We start from the raw sequence: 19,926 nt of genomic DNA, 5'->3' as shown, positions 1-19,926 counted from the left end.
TGTGAAAGTAGCCTTAGCACGTGTCATCCACTCAATGCCAGGGAAGACAGTGATTGCAGAAACGAAGGGGCGCCGGACCAAGACCAGTGACTCCCATCAGACTGGACTTCCTGTAGGTGACAGATTCCCCTTAAATTAGATATGCATTTGCATAGTCCTACATTGCCCTAAGGCATTGGAGGAACCCCACAATACAGAGTTTTGAGAGTTAATGTTGTGTTTTCGTTGTCCTTTTGTATTTTTTTTATTTTATTTTTTTTTATTAATTTTTGTGTCAGTGACATCAGAATAAGTCGAGAACCTTCACCTCCTCTGAAAATGTCAGTCTGCTGTTATTGGAAATAGCAGCGAGGTTTTGGTATTTTAAGATTTGATTGAAATTAATCTTCTGCCCCTAAAATGTCACCTAATATTTCTCACATGCGGCACGAGGACAGAAATCTGGAAGTGACTTTTAAAGTGGAGTGATTTCCAATTATTGAAGGCGGGTGTTTTGTTCAGGAGAATCTAAGATCTGTCTGGAAAATAATGACTCTAAAAATATTCTGTAGTTCTCTCTAGATTGTCCAAAATAAAAACTACGTAAAATGCGACTTGGTCTATAATCCATAGCTTCATATGTAATAGCGCAGGTCCGGTGCGACACGACACATGAATGAGTGTGGGGAACAGATAAAAAGTAATAAACTGACCAAAAGAAAAACTGAGCCCAAGTTCTAGACCTTACTAAAATATCAGAGATTAACAAAAATATTGGGACACATCCTACCCCATCGCTCCCAGTGTATAACCTCCAGCTCCTCGACTCGCCCCAGTGTATAATTTGTGGCTCCCCACCATGCCGTCTGCCTTTACTAGCATATGACAGAATGGCCTGTGGTAACGATCTCACTGATACCAGCGTGGTCATGTAAGGGTTCGTGCCAACGTTCCGGAGTGCCATTATTCTGTGTCTTCTCTTCCGGAGACACTAGCGCCATGGGTGGGAGAACGCACTGTCTGTGCACACCGGGGTATCAAGTACGTCCATTACACTTCTTTTCCTAAACTTCCCCCGATGAGTGATATTATTGAGAAGTGGAAGGAACTGCAGCAACTCAGCCATGAATTGGAGACCACGTAACGTTACAGAGCGGGAGCAGAGTGCTGAAGAGCAGAGGACAGAAAAGTCACCAAAGCTCTGCTGACTCCATAACTGCAGAGTCCAAACCTCCTCTGTAACATCAGCACAAACACTGCACCCCCACCGGGAGCTTCATGGCCAAGGAGCAGCTGTAGCAGCCTTACATTACAAAGCGCAATGCCAAGCGTCTGGAGTTGTGTAAAGCCACCACCACTGGTCTTCTGGTGGAGACTTGTTTTATGTCATGACGGATCAGACTGCTCGATCTGGCGTCTGATGGACAAGTTTGGGTTTGAATGTGAGGAGAACATTACCTGCCTGACCACATTGTGCCCACTGTACAATTTGGTGGAGGAGATAATACTATGCGAGTGTTGTCAGGGGTCGCCCCACTCCCCTTAGTTCTAATGACGGGAAATCTTAATACTTCAGCACTAAACATTTTGGACAGTTGTAGTGTCCAGCTTTTGTGGGAACAGTTTGGTAAGGATTTGATTGTGCACAAGATCTGTAAAGACATTATTGGGGGAAGAAAATGCCCACTCATACGTAGCCCTGATCTCAACCCCCATAGAGAAGCTATGATACGAAGAAGAACGGAGACAGCAAGCTCGGACGTCTGCTGCAACAGTAGGATCTGATCTTACAAAATTCTCTTCTGGACAAAGGTGCAAAAATTCCCACACCCCTCAAAAACCCAGAAGAGCGTTCTATGCATATTTTTCTGATTCAGTATATGGTGTCCTAGGCAGGTGCTTTGATGCTTTGGCCCCCTTTACACACAGCTCTCGTCTTGTATATAGTTTAGGGAAAGCTTTTAGGTCTGCAGGGGCTAATTGAGAATCGGGGCACTTGCCGTACTTTAAACTATTTTAGTAATTTTACTTACAGTTGGCTCATTTATGGATTTGAGACTGGACAACCCCTTTAATTATGCAGACATAGACCTATAGACCCTTCTATTACCACATATTTAGCAGGTTACTCTGCTTTGTTTTGCAAAGCGGAAAAAAATGTCAGGCCATCGGTAGATGTCCACCAGGAGACCGTCGCCCATATTTTACTTTTAGCCTTTGTGTTAAAGGGAACCTGTCACCAGATTTGGCGAATATAAGCTGTGGCCACCACCAGTGGGCTCTTATATACAGCATTCTAACATGCTGTATATAAGAGCCCAGGCCACTGTGTAGAACGTAAAAAAAAGCACTTAAAACAGTCTGTACTGTGCAGACTGGTTGGATGGGTTATTCCGTTCTCCAGTACCGGCGCCTCCTCTTTCGGCCATCTTTGTCCTCCTTTTGCTGAAGCCGGGGTGCATGACGCGTCCTACGTCATGCACACGCGCCGGCATTGAGGTCCTGGGAAGGTGCACTACAATTCTTTAATCTGTCCTGCTCAGAGCAGATCAAAGTGCGCCTGCGCAGGATCTCAATGCCGGCTAGTGTGGATAACGTAGGACGTATCATGCACCCCGGCTTCAGAAGGAGGACAAAGATGGCCAAATAAGGAGGCGCCGCACCCGGAGAACTGAGACCCCCATTTCACCAGTCTGCACCGAACCGACCTTTAGGTGAGTATTACAAAGTCACTTTTACGTTTTACACAGTGGCCTGGGCTCTTATACACAGTATGTTAGAATGCTGTATATAAGAGCCCATTGGTGGTGGCCGCAGCTTATAGTCACCAAATCTGGTGATAGATCCCTTTTTTAAATAGATCATTTCTGGGAACATGTAACCTTGAGCTCCCTTTTCTTTTCCCTTAACTCCTTATAGCTCCAGTTTTCTGCTGTAAAACTAGCAGAACTTCACAGTGATCTGAAAATACAAGAGAAGGACGAGCTGAACTGGAAAAAGCTGAAGGCAGAAGGATTAGACGACGATGGAGAGAAAGAGGCCAAACTCCGACGATCTCTGAATGGTACGGATTTCCTTTTTTTCTAAACCTGTGTATCTAAACCTGTGTCTTTGAGTGGATTACAATCACTTTTCAGTACTGTAGGCCACTCAGACATCTGCCCCCCTTCACCTCCTAATAAAGAACCTGCAGCTGCATCTCCCTCCTCCCTGCCTAGCAGCCTAGTGTTTACTGCAGCTGTCTGTGATTGGTTGAGAAGTAAAAATAAATAATTGAAAAAAATGTTGCAGTCCCCCATATATTGATACCCAGCGCAGGTAAGGCAGACGGCTACAGGCTGCAGCCCACAGCCGTGCACTTACCTTGGCTGTGTATCAAAATATGAGGGACCGCATGCGTCTTTAATTAAATAGATAATTAAACCGGCGTGCCGAGAGGTGCTGTAATTTGTATTTTCTTTTTACAAAGAAAATAAATTCTGTGACCAATATTTGGATAATTAAAGAACAAGTCAACTGATTTTTTTTTTTTTTTTTTTTAGCTTATTGCATTAGTGCACAATTTATGATTACAGTTTGGTCTGCTGCTGCTTTGCCCCTCCTCCATGCTTTACACTACAGGGAATATGGTGAGGCCAAACAGCTTCATTAAAGGGATTATTCCCAAAATAACAAGTTATTCCTATTCATACTAGAGGGGATAATTTTCTGATCACTGGAGTCAGATGGCTGGGATCACCAGAGATTCTAGGATCGGGGTTCTGCAGAGTTGCACATGCTCAATCTTTTGCTCCTTTCATTGTCTATGGGACTACTGGAAAAAGTCCAGAGCAGTGCTCTGCTATATTTTGCAGCTCCAATTACAATGAAGGGAGCAGAGGTCCACCTCCATTTTATATTCAAGTTACAGGTGCATCTCAATAAATTAGAATATCAACAAAGTTTTATTTCAGTAATTCAATACAAAAAGGGAAACTCATATATTATATAGAGTCATTACACACAGAGGGATCTATTCCTATATATTATATAGAGCCATTACACACAGAGGGATCTATTTCACGTGTTTATTTCTGTTAATGTTCTTTAAGACTTACAGCCAATGAATACCCGAAAGTCATCTCAGAAAATTAGAATAATTACCACAAAACACCTGCAAAAGTATTTGAAGTGGTCCCTTAGTCTGGTTCAGTAGGCTACACAATCATGGGGACGACTGCTGACTTGACAGATGTTTAGAAGGCAGTCATTGACACATTCCACAAGGAGGGTAAGCCACAAAAGTTCATTGCTAAAGAAACGGTTCAGAGTGCTGTATCCAAGCATATTAATGGAAAGTTGAGTGGAAGGAAAAAGTGTGGTAGAAAAAGGTGGACAAGCAATCAGGATAACCACAGCCTTGATAGGATTTTTAAGAAAAGGAGTCTTACCTGGGCCAAGGAGAAAAAGAACTGGACTGTTCTCGGTGGTCCAAGGTGTTGTTTTCAGATGAAAGTAAATTTTGCATTTCATTTGGAAATCGCGGTCCCAGAGTCTGGAGGAAGAGTGGAGAGGCCACAATCCAAGCTGCTGAGGTCTAGTGTGAAGTTTCCACAATCAGTGATGGTTTGAGGAGCCATGTCATCTGCTGGTGCAGCTCCACTGTGTTTTATCAAGACCAAAGTCAGCAGCCCCGACCGAGTATTGAGGCCTTTACTGTACTGTTTTCAGTAGGCGCTAACCTTTCTCAGTGTAACATAATTTTTTCAGTTGGTCTTATATAATTTTCTAATTTTCTGAGATAATGACTTTTGGGTTTTAACCCCTTCACCCCCGGCCACTAAAACACCCTAATGACCGGGCCATTTTTTGCAATTCTGACCAGTGTCACTTTGACAGGTTATAACTCTGGAACGCTTCAACGGATCCTGGCGATTCTGACATTGTTTTTTCGTGACATATTGTACTTCATGTCAGTTGTAAATTTAGGACGATACTTTTTGCGTTTATTTGTGAAAATTTAGGAAATTGTGCGAAAAGTTGGAAAATTTCGCAATTTTCAAACTTTCAAAATTTATGCCCATAAATCTGAGAGATACGTCACACAAAATAGTTACTAAATAACATTTCCCACTTGTCTACTTTACATCAGCGCAATTTTCGAAAGAATTTTTTTTTTCGTTAGGAAGTTAGAAGGGGTCAAAGTTCATCAGCAATTTCTAATTTTTCCAACAAAATTTACAAAATATTTTTTTTAGGGACCACATCACATTTGAAGTGACTTTGTGAGACCTGGGTGACAGAAAATACCCAAACGTGACCCCATTCTAAAAACTGCACCCCTCACACTGCTCAAAACCACATCCAAGAAGTTTATTAACCCTTTAGGTGCTTCACAGGAACCAAAGCAATGTGGAAGGAAAAAATGAAAATTTTACTTTTTAACACAAAAATGTTACTTTAGCCATAAAATTTTCATTTTTACAAGGGAGAAAAGAGAAAGTGCACCCTACAATTTATTGTGCATTTTCTCCTGAGTACGCTGATACCCCATATGGGGTAAAAATCAATTGTTTGGGTGCACGGCAGAGGTCGAAAGGCAAGGAGCGCCATTTGAATTTTTGAACGCAAAATTAGCTGCACTCATTAGCGGACGCCATGTCAGGTTTGAAGACCCCCTGAGGTGCCTAAACAATGGAGCTCCCCCACAACTGACCCCATTTTGGAAACTAGAGCCCTCAAATAATTTTTCTAGATGTTTGGTGAGCACTTTGAACACCTGGGGGCTTCACAGAAGTTTATAACGTTGAGCTGTGAAAAGAATTTTTTTTTTTTTTACCACAAAACTGTTGCTTCAACTAGGTAGCTTTTTTTTCCACAAGGGTATCAGGAAAAAATACATCATGAAATTTATAGTGCATTTTTTTCCTGAGTACGACGATACCTCATATGTGGTGGAAAGTAATTGTTTGGGCGCATGGCGGGGCTCAGAAGAGAAGGAGCACCATTTGACAGCAAAATTTGTTTGAATCATTAGTGGATACCATGTCACGTTTGGAGACCCCCTGAGGTGCCTAAACAGTGGAGCTCCCCCACAAGTGACCCCATTTTGGAAACTAGACCCCTCAAGGAGTTTATCTATATGTTTAGTGAGCCCCAAGGGGCTCCACAGAAGTTGATAATGTTGAGCCATGAATACAATTTTCTTTTGTTTTACCACAGAACTGTTACTTGAACCAGGTAGCTTTTTTTTTCACAAGGGTATCAGGAAAAAATGCACCATAAAACGTATTGTGCAATTTCTCCTGAGTACGCAGATGCCTCACATGTGGTGGAAAGTAATTGTTTGGGCGCATGGCGAGGCTCAGAAGAGAAGGGCACCATTTGACAGCAAAATTGGTTGGAATCATTAGCGGACGCCATGTCACGTTTTTAGACCCCCCCCCCCCCCCTCCCTATGGTGCCTAAACAGTGGAGCTCCCCCACAAATTACCCCATTTTGGAACTAGACCCCTCAAGGAATTTATCTAGATGTTTAGTGAGCCCCTTGTACCCCCAGGGGCTCCACTGAAAGTTGATAACGTTGAACCGTGAAAATTATTTTTTTTTTAAATTTTTTGCAGCAACAAGGTAGCTTTTTTTTTTTTTTTTTTTTTTTTCTTTTTACAACGGTATCAGGAAAAAATGCACCATAAAACGTATTGTGCAATTTTTCCCGAGTACGCAGATGCATCATATGTGGTGGAAATCAATTGTTTGGGCGCATGGCGGGGCTCAGAAGACAAGGAAGGCCATTTGACTTTTCAAACGCACAGGCGCAGTGCACTGATCGGCCGCTGCAGGAGGCACGGTCGGATGAGATACAAAAAGCGCTGGGGATACGGAAAAAAAAAAAAAGACACGCCAAAAATTGAGCAGGGATGCTGATCCGCGCTCATCTGGACGCACAGATGCGATACTTTTTTTTTTCCGTATCCCCAACGCTTTTTGTATCGCATCAGTCCGTGCGTCCTGCCGAGCGCTGATCAGGGATGCACATAACGGATCGGCATCCCTGCTCAATTTTTGGCGTGACTTTTTTTTCCGTATCCCCGATGCTTTTTGTCATGCCAAAAATTGAGCAGGGATGCCGATCCGTTATGTGCATCCCTAATCAGCGCTCGGCGGGACGCACGGACGCATGAGGTGTAAAAATGGACAGGGGATAGAGGAAAAAAAAAAGAAGAAAAAAAAAAGTTATACTCACAGTACCCAGAGGATTAGCAGGAGGAACAGCTTTAGGCTATGTGCGCACGTTGCGTACAGTTCACTGCAGAAATTTCTGCAGCGATCTGAAGAGCACATGTGCGCTTTAAATCGCTGCAGAAATGTCCGTAGTGAAGCCGATTCCATGCGCTCTGCCTGCAGCTCCTGCCATAGACAGAGCAGGAGCTGCCGGCAAAGCGCACGGAAGAAGTGACATGTCACTTCTTAGAACGCAGCGCTTCGGCAATAGCCGAAGCGCTGCGCTCTAAAACGCCACGTGTGCACGGCCCCTGCACAATCTCCATAGACTGTGCAGGGGACGCAGGACGCATGCAGTTACGCTGCGCTACAAAGCGCAGCGTAACTGCATGTATTTGCGCAACGTGCGCACATAGCCTTACAGGAGCAGCAGGCAGGAAGTTGGACAGCTCAGCAGAAGACCCAGGAAGAAGGAACCAGCGATGGAGGCAGATGTGATCGGCCGGTGAAGACAGGTAAGAGGACGTCGGGGGGGTGAGCAGAGGGGGAGGGGGAGGTGGAGAGCAGAGGGGGAGGGGGAGAGCAGAGGAGGAGGGAGATACCGGAGGAGCTGCAGAATAGAGATCACGGGGGAGGCCGGCAAATTGGGATGTCGGGGGGGGCAGATTGGGATGTCGGGGGGGGGGCAGATTGGGATGTCGGGGGGGGGGGCAGATTGGGATGTGGGGGGGGCAGATTGGGATGTCGGGGGGGGGGCAGATTGGGATGTGGGGGGGGCAGATTGGGATGTCGGGGGGGGGGGGGGCAGATTGGGATGTCGGGGGGGGGGGGGCAGATTGGGATGTCGGGGGGGGGGGCAGATTGGGATGTCGGGGGGGGGGCAGATTGGGATGTCGGGGGGGGGGCAGATTGGGATGTCGGGGGGGGGGGGCAGATTGGGATGTCGGGGGGGGGGCAGATTGGGATGTCGGGGGGGGGGGCAGATTGGGATGTCGGGGGGGGGGGCAGATTGGGATGTCGGGGGGGGGGGGGCAGATTGGGATGTCGGGGGGGGGGGGGGCAGATCGCAGGGGGGCACGGGCAGGGGTCATTACGGGAGCGCACAGGGCTTCCCCCCCCCCCCCCCCCCCCCCGACATCCCAATCTGCGCGCAGGGGCTGCAAGGTGAGCACAATACTCACCGCTCCTGCTCCGTGACAGCAGCGGTGGCGTGGTACCACTAGTACCAGCCAGTGCTGCACGCTGCAGACATGTTGGGGGAGGGTCCCCAGACCAGCACATGCCTGGGGAGGGCGGCCACCAGCAAATCAAACCGCCCCACTGCACACTGATTTGAGCGATTGCGCGTCATAGCACGATCGCTCCAATCAGTGCTGCAGGGGCTGGGGGCGGCATGTTTGAGATCCACCTATGATCTGCTGTACCTGCTACGGCATCTCATAGCCGGATCTCACAGTATCGCACTATTTCCGGCATTATTTTTACCGAAATCAGTGCGAAAGATGTGGTTGGCGGTTCAGATTTGAACAGCCAATCACATCGATCGTCGATGGGGGGTGGCGGTGCCACCCCCCCTGGGGTGAAGCAAAGGTCCCCTGCTGTAAGAAACAGCAGGGGACATCATTTGAAAGCCGTTGCTATGGCCACGGCAATCAAATTAACTTTAGGCAGTAAAATTACGTCCCTGGCCGTTAAGGCACGTTAAAATAGAACGTAATTTTACTGCCCGCGGTCGTGAAGGGGTTAATTGGCTGTAAGACCTAATCATCAACATTAACATAAATAAACACTAGAAATAGATCCCTCTGTGTGTAATGACTCTATATAATATATAGGAATAGATCCCTCTGTGTGTAATGACTATATAATATATAGGAATAGATCCCTCTGTGTGTAATGACTATATAATATATAGGAATAGATCCCTCTGTGTGTAATGACTCTATATAATGTTTCCTTTTTCTTTGTCGCTCCATTGGGAGACCCAGACAATTGGGTGTATAGCTCATGCCTCCGGAGGCCACACAAAGTATTACACTAAAAGTGTAAAGCCCCTCCCCTTCTACCTATACACCCCCCGTGCATCACGGGTTCCTCAGTTTACATGCTTTGTGCGAAGGAGGTCAGACATCCACGCATTAGCTCCACAGCTTGGTCAGCAGCAGCTGCTGACTATGTCGGATGGAAGAAAAGAGGGCCCATAACAGGGCCCCCAGCATGCTCCCTTCTCACCCCACTCTTGTCGGCGGTGTTGTTAAGGTTGAGGTACCCATTGCGGGTACGGAGGCTGGAGCCCACATGCTGTTTTCCTTCCCCATCCCTTGATGGGCTCTGGGGAAGTGGGATCCTAATTCGGTCTCCAGACACTGAGACCGTGCTCCATCCACAGCACCTGGGGTATCTGCTGGACAAGGAGCCGAGTATCGTCAGGGACACTGCTGCTTTGAGGTACTCTGTGTCCCCGTGGGGACCGCGCACAGAATCACTCCAGCATTGCTGGGTGTGTTAGTGCACCGGGGACCGCGGCGCTGACCGCGTTTGTGTCATCACACACTACAGCGTGCTGGTGTGCTTGGTTTACTAGAGACTATCGCCTGACCGCGCGCTGCCATTGCAACACGGCAGCGCGCCTGGGATTGTTTGTACGCCGAGGACTTCCGCGCAGACCGAGCTTATACGCCGGCCGCGCTTATAACTTGAGTCCCCGGCTTTTCAGGCCTAGTCTCGGTCTTTTCCCGCCCCCAGGCCTGTCAGTCAGGGGAAGGGAGAGATGTTGTGCAGAACGTCAGCACTGAGGGCTGGAGCGTGCTTTGCATACTCCACCCCCCTCACTGTGCACAGTGGGGCACCAGACTCCCGCACTTTTTCGGGCACGCCCACGGCCTCCTCCTCTCCTCAGGACGCCGGCAGCCATTCCTGTCAGCTCTTCCGACGCTGGAGAGGGGAGACAAGCTCTGGGAGACCCAGGCAGCGTTTCTGGTGACCACACAACCGCTTGAGCGGTCGGTAAGCAGCACTTATGGTGCTGGCCCCACTAGTGCAGTAGTGTACATATAGATTATATCCTTATATGCTATACTTTACACTGTATGGTGCACGATTGATTTTTGGCTATATACCCTCCGGGATTGCTCAGAGGACACAACAGCATGTCGTCCACAAGAAGCAATGGTGCCAAAGCACAGATTTACTATGCTGCCTGCGCTGCATGTACGGCTATACTACCGGCAGGTTCCACTGACCCTCATTGTGTGCAATGCTCGGCCCCTGTGGCACTTGCTCAGCCGGAGCCTCTGCGAAGGGGGGCCCAGGGGGAACCACCAGCTAACACTGTCCATGTGACGGGGACAGAGTTTGCAGTTTTTACTGATAGACTTTCTGAGACTATGGCTAAGATATTAGAAGCTTTGCAGTCCAGACCGGTATCTCAGACCATGGGCACTGTGGAATCACTGCTCCATGGTCCACCTCAGTTGGAGCAACAATGTCCTCCCGGGGTGTCTCATAGGTCCCAGGGTGAGGTCTCTGACACGGACCGCAGTCCCAGACCACCTAAGCGAGCTCGCTGCGAAACTCCCTCGACATCATCACATTGTTCACGGTCTCAGCAGGACTCTCTGTATGATGAAGCGGAGGTAGCTGATCAGGATTCTGATCCTGAGGCCGCCCTCAACCTAGATACACCTGATGGGGACGTCATAGTGAATGATCTTATCGCGTCCATCAATCAAATGTTGGATATTTCTCCCTCAGGTCCTCCAGTGGAGGAGTCAGTTTCTCAGCAGGAGAAATTCCGTTTTAGGTTTCCCAAGCGTACCACGAGTATGTTTCTGGACCACTCTGACTTCAGAGACGCAGTCCAGAAACACCGAGCTTGTCCTGATAAGCGTTTTTCCAAGCGCCTTAAGGATACACGTTATCCATTTCCCCCTGACGTGGTCAAGGGCTGGACTCAGTGTCCCAAGGTGGATCCCCCAATCTCCAGACTGGCGGCTAGATCCATAGTCGCAGTGGAAGATGGGGCTTCCCTCAAGGATGCTACTGACAGGCAGATGGAGCTCTGGTTGAAATCCATCTTTGAAGCCATCGGCGCATCTTTTGCCCCAGCATTTGCAGCAGTATGGGCACTCCAAGCTATCTCAGCGGGTCAAGCGCAGATTGACGCAATCACACGTACGTCTGCGCCGCAAGTGGCGTCCATAACCACTCAGACGACGGCATTTGCGTCCTACGCTATTAATGCCATCCTGGACTCTGCGAGCCGTACGGCGGTTGCAGCCGACAATTCGGTGGCAATACGCAGGGCATTGTGGCTACGGGAATGGAAGGCAGATTCGGCTTCCAAAAAGTGCTTAACCAGTTTGCCATTTTCTGGTGACCGTTTGTTTGGTGAGCAATTGGATGAAATAATCAAGCAATCCAAGGGAAAGGATACATCCTTACCCCAGGCCAAACCAAACATACCCCAACAGAGGAGGGGACAGTCGAGGTTTCGGTCCTTTCGGGGCGCGGGCAGGTCCCAATTCTCCTCGTCCAAAAGGCCTCAGAAGGATCAGACAAAATCCGATTCATGGCGGTCTAAGTCACGTCCTAAAAAGACCGCTGGAGGTGCCGCTACCAAAGCGGCCTCCTCATGACTTTCAGTCTCCTCACACCGCATCCTCGGTCGGTGGCAGGCTCTCCCGCTTTTGCGACACCTGGCTGCCACAGGTAAAAGACCGTTGGGTGAGAGACATTCTGTCTCACGGTTACAGGATAGAGTTCAGCTCTCGTCCTCCGACTCGATTCTTCAGAACATCTCCGCCTCCCGAGCGAGCCGATGCTCTTCTGCAGGCGGTGGACACTCTAAAGGCGGAAGGAGTGGTGATCCCGGTTCCTCTTCAGCAACAGGGTCACGGTTTTTACTCAAACCTGTTTGTGGTTCCAAAGAAAGACGGGTCCTTCCGTCCTGTCCTGGACCTAAAACTGCTCAACAAACACGTAAAGACCAGGCGGTTCCGGATGGAATCCCTTCGCTCGGTCATCGCCTCAATGTCCCAGGGAGACTTCCTTGCATCGGTCGATATCAAAGATGCGTATCTTCACGTACCGATTGCTCCAGAGCATCAGCGCTTCCTGCGTTTCGCCATAGCAGACGAACACCTTCAGTTCGTGGCACTGCCGTTCGGCCTGGCGACAGCCCCACGGGTTTTCACCAAGGTCATGGCTACAGTAGTGGCGGTCCTTCACTCTCAGGGACACTCGGTGATTCCTTACTTAGACGATCTCCTAGTCAAGGCACCCTCTCAAGAGGCATGCCAACACAGCCTCAATGCTACTCTAGAGACTCTCCAGAGTTTCGGTTGGATCATCAATTTTCCAAAGTCAAATCTGACTCCGGCCCAATCACTGACATATCTTGGCATGGAGTTTTATACTCTCTCAGCGATTAGTGAAGCTTCCGCTGAACAAACAGCGTTCACTGCAGACAGGGGTGCAATCTCTCCTTCTAGGTCAGTCACACCCCCTGAGACGCCTCATGCACTTCCTAGGGAAGATGGTAGCAGCAATGGAGGCAGTTCCTTTTGCGCAGTTTCATCTGCGCCCACTTCAATGGGACATTCTCCGCAAATGGGACAGGAAGTCGACGTCCCTCGACAGGAACGTCTCCCTCTCCCAAGCAGCCAAAGCTTCCCTTCGGTGGTGGCTTCTTCCCACTTCATTGTCGAAGGGGAAATCCTTCCTACCCCCATCCTGGGCGGTGGTCACGACGGACGCGAGTCTGTCAGGGTGGGGAGCAGTCTTTCTCCACCACAGGGCTCAGGGTACGTGGACTCAGCAGGAGTCCTCCCTTCAGATCAATGTTCTGGAGATCAGGGCAGTGTATCTTGCCCTAAAAGCGTTCCAGCAGTGGCTGGAAGGCAAGCAGATCTGAATTCAGTCGGACAACTCCACAGCGGTGGCTTACATCAACCACCAAGGCGGCACACGCAGTCGTCAGGCTTTCCAGGAAGTTCAGCGGATTCTGATGTGGGTGGAAGCCACGGCCTCCACCATATCTGCAGTTCACATCCCGGGCGTAGAAAACTGGGAAGCAGATTTTCTCAGTCGCCAGGGCATGGACGCAGGGGAATGGTCTCTTCACCCGGACGTGTTTCAGGAGATCTGTTGCCGCTGGGGGATGCCGGACGTCGACCTAATGGCGTCCCGGCACAACAACAAGGTCACGGCATTCATGGCACGATCTCACGATCACAGAGCTCTGGCGGCAGACGCCTTAGTTCAAGATTGGTCGCAGTTTCAACTCCCTTATGTGTTCCCACCTCTGGCACTCTTGCCCAGAGTGATACGCAAGATCAGGTCAGACTGCCGCCACGCCATTCTCGTCGCTCCAGACTGGCCAAGGAGGTCGTGGTACCCGGATCTGTGGCATCTCACGGTGGGCCAACCGTGGGCACTGCCAGACCGTCCAGACTTGCTGTCTCAAGGGCCGTTTTTCCATCTGAATTCTGCGGCCCTCAACCTGACTGTGTGGCCATTGAGTCCTGGATCCTAGCGTCTTCAGGGTTGTCTCAAGAGGTCATTGCCACTATGAGACAGGCCAGGAAACCAACGTCTGCCAAGATCTACCACAGGACGTGGAAGATATTCCTTTCTTGGTGCTCTGATCAGGGATTTTCTCCCTGGCCATTTGCATTGCCCACGTTTCTTTCCTTTCTTCAATCAGGATTGGAAAAAGGTTTGTCGCTCGGCTCCCTTAAGGGACAAGTCTCAGCGCTCTCTGTGTTCTTTCAGAAGCGTCTTGCCAGGCTTTCTCAGGTACGCACGTTCCTGCAAGGGGTTTGTCACATTGTTCCTCCTTACAGGCGGCCGTTAGAACCCTGGGATCTGAACAGGGTTCTGCTGGCCCTTCAGAAGGCACCCTTTGAACCTTTGAAAGATATTTCTCTTTCTCGCCTTTCGCAGAAAGTGGTCTTCCTAGTAGCAGTCACCTCACTGCGGAGAGTGTCTGAGCTAGCAGCGCTGTCATGCAAAGCCCCTTTCCTGGTGTTTCACCAGGACAAGGTGGTGCTGCGCCCGGTTCCGGAATTCCTTCCTAAGGTGGTATCCACCTTTCATCTCAATCAGGATATCTCCTTGCCTTCTTTTTGTCCTCATCCAGTTCATCAATGTGAAAGGGATTTGCATTTGTTAGATCTGGTGAGAGCACTCAGAATCTACATTTCCCGTACGGCGCCTCTGCGCCGCTCGGATGCACTCTTTGTCCTTGTCGCTGGTCAGCGTAAGGGGTTACAGGCTTCCAAATCCACCCTGGCTCGGTGGATCAAGGAACCAATTCTTGAAGCCTACCGTTCTTCTGGGCTTCCGGTTCCCTCAGGGCTAAAGGCCCATTCTACCAGAGCCGTCGGTGCGTCCTGGGCTTTACGACACCAGGCGACGGCTCAGCAGGTGTGCCAGGCGGCTACCTGGTCGAGCCTGCACACTTTCACCAAACACTATCAGGTGCATGCCTATGCTTCGGCGGATGCCAGCCTAGGTAGACGAGTCCTTCAGGCGGCGGTTGCCCACCTGTAGGAACGGGCCGTTTTACGGCTCTATTATGAGGTATTATTTTACCCACCCAGGGACGTCCCAATTGTCTGGGTCTCCCAATGGAGCGACAAAGAAGAAGGGAATTTTGTTTACTTACCGTAAATTCCTTTTCTTCTAGCTCCAATTGGGAGACCCAGCACCCGCCCTGTTGTTTTTTCGTGTACACATGTTGTTCATGTTGAATGGTTTCAGTTCTCCGAGATTCTTCGGATTGAAGTTACTTTAAACCAATTTATTTGCTTTCCTCCTTCTTGCTTTTGCACTAAAACTGAGGAACCCGTGATGCACGGGGGGTGTATAGGCAGAAGGGGAGGGGCTTTACACTTTTAGTGTAATACTTTGTGTGGCCTCCGGAGGCATGAGCCATACACCCAATTGTCTGGGTCTCCCAATTGGAGCTAGAAGAAAAGGAATTTACGGTAAGTAAACAAAATTCCCTTCTTTGTATTGAATTACTGAAATAAATTAACTTTTTGATTATTCTAATTTATTGAGATGCACCTGTAAGTCTACTGCAATTTGTTTTCTCGTTCCAGGAAACTGTTTTGGGGATCACTTGGGTTTTAAGCGGCTGAACCCTATATGGATAGGAAATCTCTTGCTATCCCTTTTTTAGAGAAGGACCTTTTATATGTATAAATAATGCAGAATCTGACCTATTTTTGTCTTGCATATTTTTTTGTTTTTTTGTTTCCCCTGCTATTCTGTTCTGGGATCCAAAAAAAAAAAGCCCCAACATTGCGTCACCGATTTATATTTGTCTTTCAGTAATATTGGCCAAGTTCGGACTGGATGGGAAAAAGCAAACGCAGACAGAAGAGAATAATTATATTAAGGACGGCACAGAGAACGATGTGTTAAATGATCCTCGCTTAGAAAAGCTGTGGAACAAGGTGAGGCCGGAAGGTAGAAGGGAACCTCCATAAGTGACCGGTCATGCGGACATGGGGCCTTCTACATTATGTTATAGGCGCCCTTTTATTTTAATTTTTTTTTTTTTTTTTTATAGTTCAGCTTTTTTGTAATTTCTGCCTTATTCCTTTTTTTAAAAAAATCTATTTTATATAATCACCTGGTGTGTTTTTTTTTTGTTTGTTTGGTTTTTTTTTTTACAGGGTTTGTGGTGATTTTTGCATAATTTTTTTTGTTTTTATGCAAATTCTGCAACATTTTGGCAGAACATGCAAATGTTTTGCAAAATATTATTTATATATTAGTTTAAGGTTGAATACAAAGCTTAAGGAACTTTTTTTTTTTTTTAAAATATTAAAATTCATGAACCACATGCACAATCTTGAGGGATTTGGTGCAAAAAAACCCAAAACCCTGTCAATGTATACCTTTTTAGTTTAAAAATAACGACATGATAAACCTGGCACATGGTTTCTTGCCTTGAGGCAGTATCTTTTACAGCACAAAATGAACATATTATCTGGTGTTATGGAATAGGTTCAGTATAATTTGCAATTTTTATTTCTAATTACTTGATAACGGAACTTTAGGTAGTCCAGTCGGTGGAGTGACTAAGTGGCGGTTGGTGTTGCTGATGTATGTAAAGCGCTGTGGAATAAGATGGCGCTATGCACATTTTTTTTTTTTTTTTGACCTTTGTCGTCTAGCGGGCAGACGGACTCGATGACCTTGGGCTTCCAGCGGTTGGACGGATGCGATGACCTTGGGCGTCTAGCGGGTGGAGGGACTCAATGGCTGACAGCTTCCTCTGAATGTGTGCATAGTGTCTCAATGTTTTGTCTATTTTGGTTTTTATTCCTAGGCTAAGACTTCCGGGAAATTTTCAGATGAGGAACTGGATAACCTGTGGCGGGAGTTCCTCCATCATAAGGAGAAGACCAATGAGTACAATATATTGCTTGACACTGTAAGCAGGACTGAAGGTAGGGTCCTTGGGCTCTCAACTTGTTTAGGATTTTAAGAAAAAAAGTCTTGAGAGCCCCAATATGGCGTGTCTTGCACTTGAATGTATAACAGCCATTGCCTGTCCCGTGATATTTTTATGAGGGTTTGTACACTTCAATTATAATAGCGCTTCTTCAGACTTAGAAAGGAGATTTTTGATTGGTCAAAAATGGCATGCCATCGTTTTTACCTATTTCTTTTACTGTCCAGCCATTGCATATATGGCAAATTTTCCACTTTTCTAATGGAAGGCATATGAGACTACACCCATTTGACAAATAAAACTTCTTGGTATATGGTTTTCCAATTTGTATTGTTTCAGTAATTCTAAAATAAAAAGGCAGCTTTGAAAATAGTAGGTGGTCGTAAGAGGCCAGTAATGGTCCTGTTGACTCACCCTCCATTGTCTTCACTAGCTTGTATTCATCAGTCCCTGACTGGTGTATGCGTATTTCACCACATATTATAGATGATAAAAGTTCTGTGCAGCTCGTAAGATGAATCACTCTTAATAATAAGACGTCTTAGATCATCATATTCTTCTGATTTTTTTTTTTCTACGTGGTTAATATGCCACGTTGTCACCTACTTGCTACATCACATATATTGTATCTTCACTCACGGAAACATAGAAAAGCTGACTGTTTGCGGCATGGTAGACCGCAAATTTTGGGCCAGCGGCGCCTCCATACCCTCTGAACTGAGCTGCCAATCATCAGGAGCGCATTGCCCCCCAGCAAGCAGGTAGTCAAGAGTCAGGGGAGCAGTGTGCTCCTGAAGATAGAAATGTCGCTCTAGGTATGGGGGAGTACCAGGCGAAATGGAAGGGAAACCTTGCATCTAGGGAAGGGGGGGATGGTGACCCCCTGACCAAACCTTCCACTGGCCCCTGAGGTCCCTCACCACTTTAGATAGTTTCTACATCTATGAGCCAAGCAGGATACCTGACCCTACAGCTGGGCCATAGATAAGGAAACAGGTGGGATGAGCTATTAGTCAAACCCACTAAACACGACACAAGGTGCATATGTATGTGGAAAACTGCATGAACTACTTTTTCTCCAGATGCCTTCGGAAGAACAGTAGATAGAGAGAGAGATAGATATATCTATCTATCTATCTATCTATCTACTGTTTTACCCAACTTTTTAGGCTCCAAGATACCCTCCCTTTGTCTTCAAAAACAGTGGAGATGTATACTAGAACTATACATACATACATACATACATACATACATACATACATACATACATACATACATACATACATACATACATACATCTCTGAATTTAATCTTCAGGAATTGTCGCACAGACTATACAGTCTATGCATGAATCTAGGCATCCAAAAAAGAAAAAACAATCCAGCGATGAAAGCCTTAGACATGTAATAAAACTTCTACGTTTTACTGGTTATAATATCAAGACTTCATCAAGGTACCATGATTAAGGCTATGTGCCAAAACTACACAAGACTACAGTTTCTTTAGTGTGGATATGATCATACTTCATGGAATCTTTTAACGATATCCAATAAATACTTTATTCTATAACTTATCTTTCCAAAACTGGATCATTTTTCCTTCTTAGATGTAACAGTTGTGCCCGCATCCTCCACCAAATTGGAAGAAACTAGATTCCGTCTTAGGATTCCACATTCAACCCTATAATGCCACAGGGATGTTGGTTTTTTTTTTTTTTTTTGTTTTTTACAAATATCGCTGACAGTCATTGCTGTTATGATCCGGTAACTGCGGAAGATTACAAAAAACTCCCATAAGTGAAAAAACACCAAGAAACAGGAGTAGTTGGAATCTGAGCTGAACTCAATCCCCTGACTATCAGACAACACTAGAAGTAGCTGTGGAGCGTTCCTAAAAACCTAGATACCATGTCACAGCCTGCCTGAGAAACTAGCTACGCCTCACAAAAAGAAATGAGGAAATCTACCTTGCCTCAGAGCAGTCCTCAAAAGAGTAGGTAGCCCCCCCACATATAAAGATTACGGTGATATAGAAAAACACAATACTCAGATAGGAAAAATAAATGAGCAAAGGCGAGGCCCAACTAACTTCATACAAAGCACAGGAAAGTAACTTATTGTGGTCAGTATAAAATCCCTATAGAAAAATACCAAATTCCTTATAGTAAAAAAGGCCCTTGAGATCACACAACCTCACACCCACTATATCAGGTACTCCTGTTAATAATGGGAGAACAAAATACCAAAAGAACACAAAATACAGAAAAGCAAGTAATCAAATCAGACAGGGATTAAAATCCCTTTTCCTGCAGGAGAGCTAGCACAGGGGAAACCCCTGTGCTCACAACACAATAGAAACAAAATTTAACCTGCAAGAAAACAGATACACAGTAAAACATGGAAAAACACCCTAAGGTGTAAACCAGAAAGCAAGGCAAAAACTGAAATTTATCTGCAAGAAGTCTTGCTCAGAGATGGAGGGAAGGACAAAGCTCCAGGCCAGGAACAGAGACCGGGAATATATAATTATAACCGGCATCAGCCAGACAGTGTTCTCCTATATAGACCAGACTTGTCTGCAATAGGACTTCCCCAATTCCCAATCAACAGACACCTGTCTGAGTCAATGGCTCAGATTTAGCTCCACTACCATTCCTGGCCACCAGAGGGAGCTTCAGAACAGCACCCACACAGACGACGTTCGCAACACATGGCGGTGTCAGGATCTGTGGAGACTACAGATTCTGGCACACTGCCTGCTAACTTTCGAGGCCTGTGATCAGCGCAGTGTGACGACCCACAGACTTGTAGTGTATAGGAAGGCTAGCAAGAGTTAATCTCTGCTGGGCTGCTTATTAGTCTCCTTTTGATCATATGCTGTGGGGGAGCCAGTCACATTCCTCCTATATATGTTGGTTGTACCCTTCTGTTAATGCCAGCTATAGCTTCCCTATACTGGTCTGGTATAGTGTTGTGATCCAGACTTACTGGTAGTTTTAGCACTGTGCTGTGAGCGTTTGGGGTGTCTTTTTGTTACTGCCTTTCTCATCTTACTTTTCTCTTTTTAGTTTCTTACTGTTTTGTTCCTGTGAGTTTGCATTTTGGTTTTCCCTGTTTGTCTCTATTTGTATTGCCATCGCACTCCTGTCCCTTCCTTCCCTGAGGAGGGGGTAACAGTTTAGTTCTTTTCATGAGCATAGTAAGGCATGGGACTTTGGCGTCTCCACCATCAGTGGTAATCTAGAAGTTAGGGATAGCCTAAGGTCCCCTGGC

The 19,926-nt window shown here is 46.9% G+C and overlaps 1 protein-coding gene across 1 annotated transcript in view; it reads left to right on the top strand.

Moving 5' to 3' along the window:
• LRPAP1 (LDL receptor related protein associated protein 1) overlaps positions 1-19,926 on the top strand; it is a 51,755-nt gene that overhangs the window by 10,950 nt on the left and 20,879 nt on the right. The window contains exons 2-4 of the mRNA XM_075333172.1: positions 2,899-3,043; positions 15,523-15,647; positions 16,529-16,649. Coding sequence (XP_075189287.1) covers positions 2,899-3,043; positions 15,523-15,647; positions 16,529-16,649 — 391 coding nt within the window. The remainder of the gene's footprint in view (positions 1-2,898; positions 3,044-15,522; positions 15,648-16,528; positions 16,650-19,926) is intronic.

The sequence above is a fragment of the Anomaloglossus baeobatrachus genome, chromosome 1 (genome assembly GCF_048569485.1).
Source record: "Anomaloglossus baeobatrachus isolate aAnoBae1 chromosome 1, aAnoBae1.hap1, whole genome shotgun sequence".
NCBI classification, from domain to species: domain Eukaryota; kingdom Metazoa; phylum Chordata; class Amphibia; order Anura; family Aromobatidae; genus Anomaloglossus; species Anomaloglossus baeobatrachus.
Note: the sequence above shows the minus strand (reverse complement) of the source record. Positions and strands in the feature narration are given on the sequence as shown.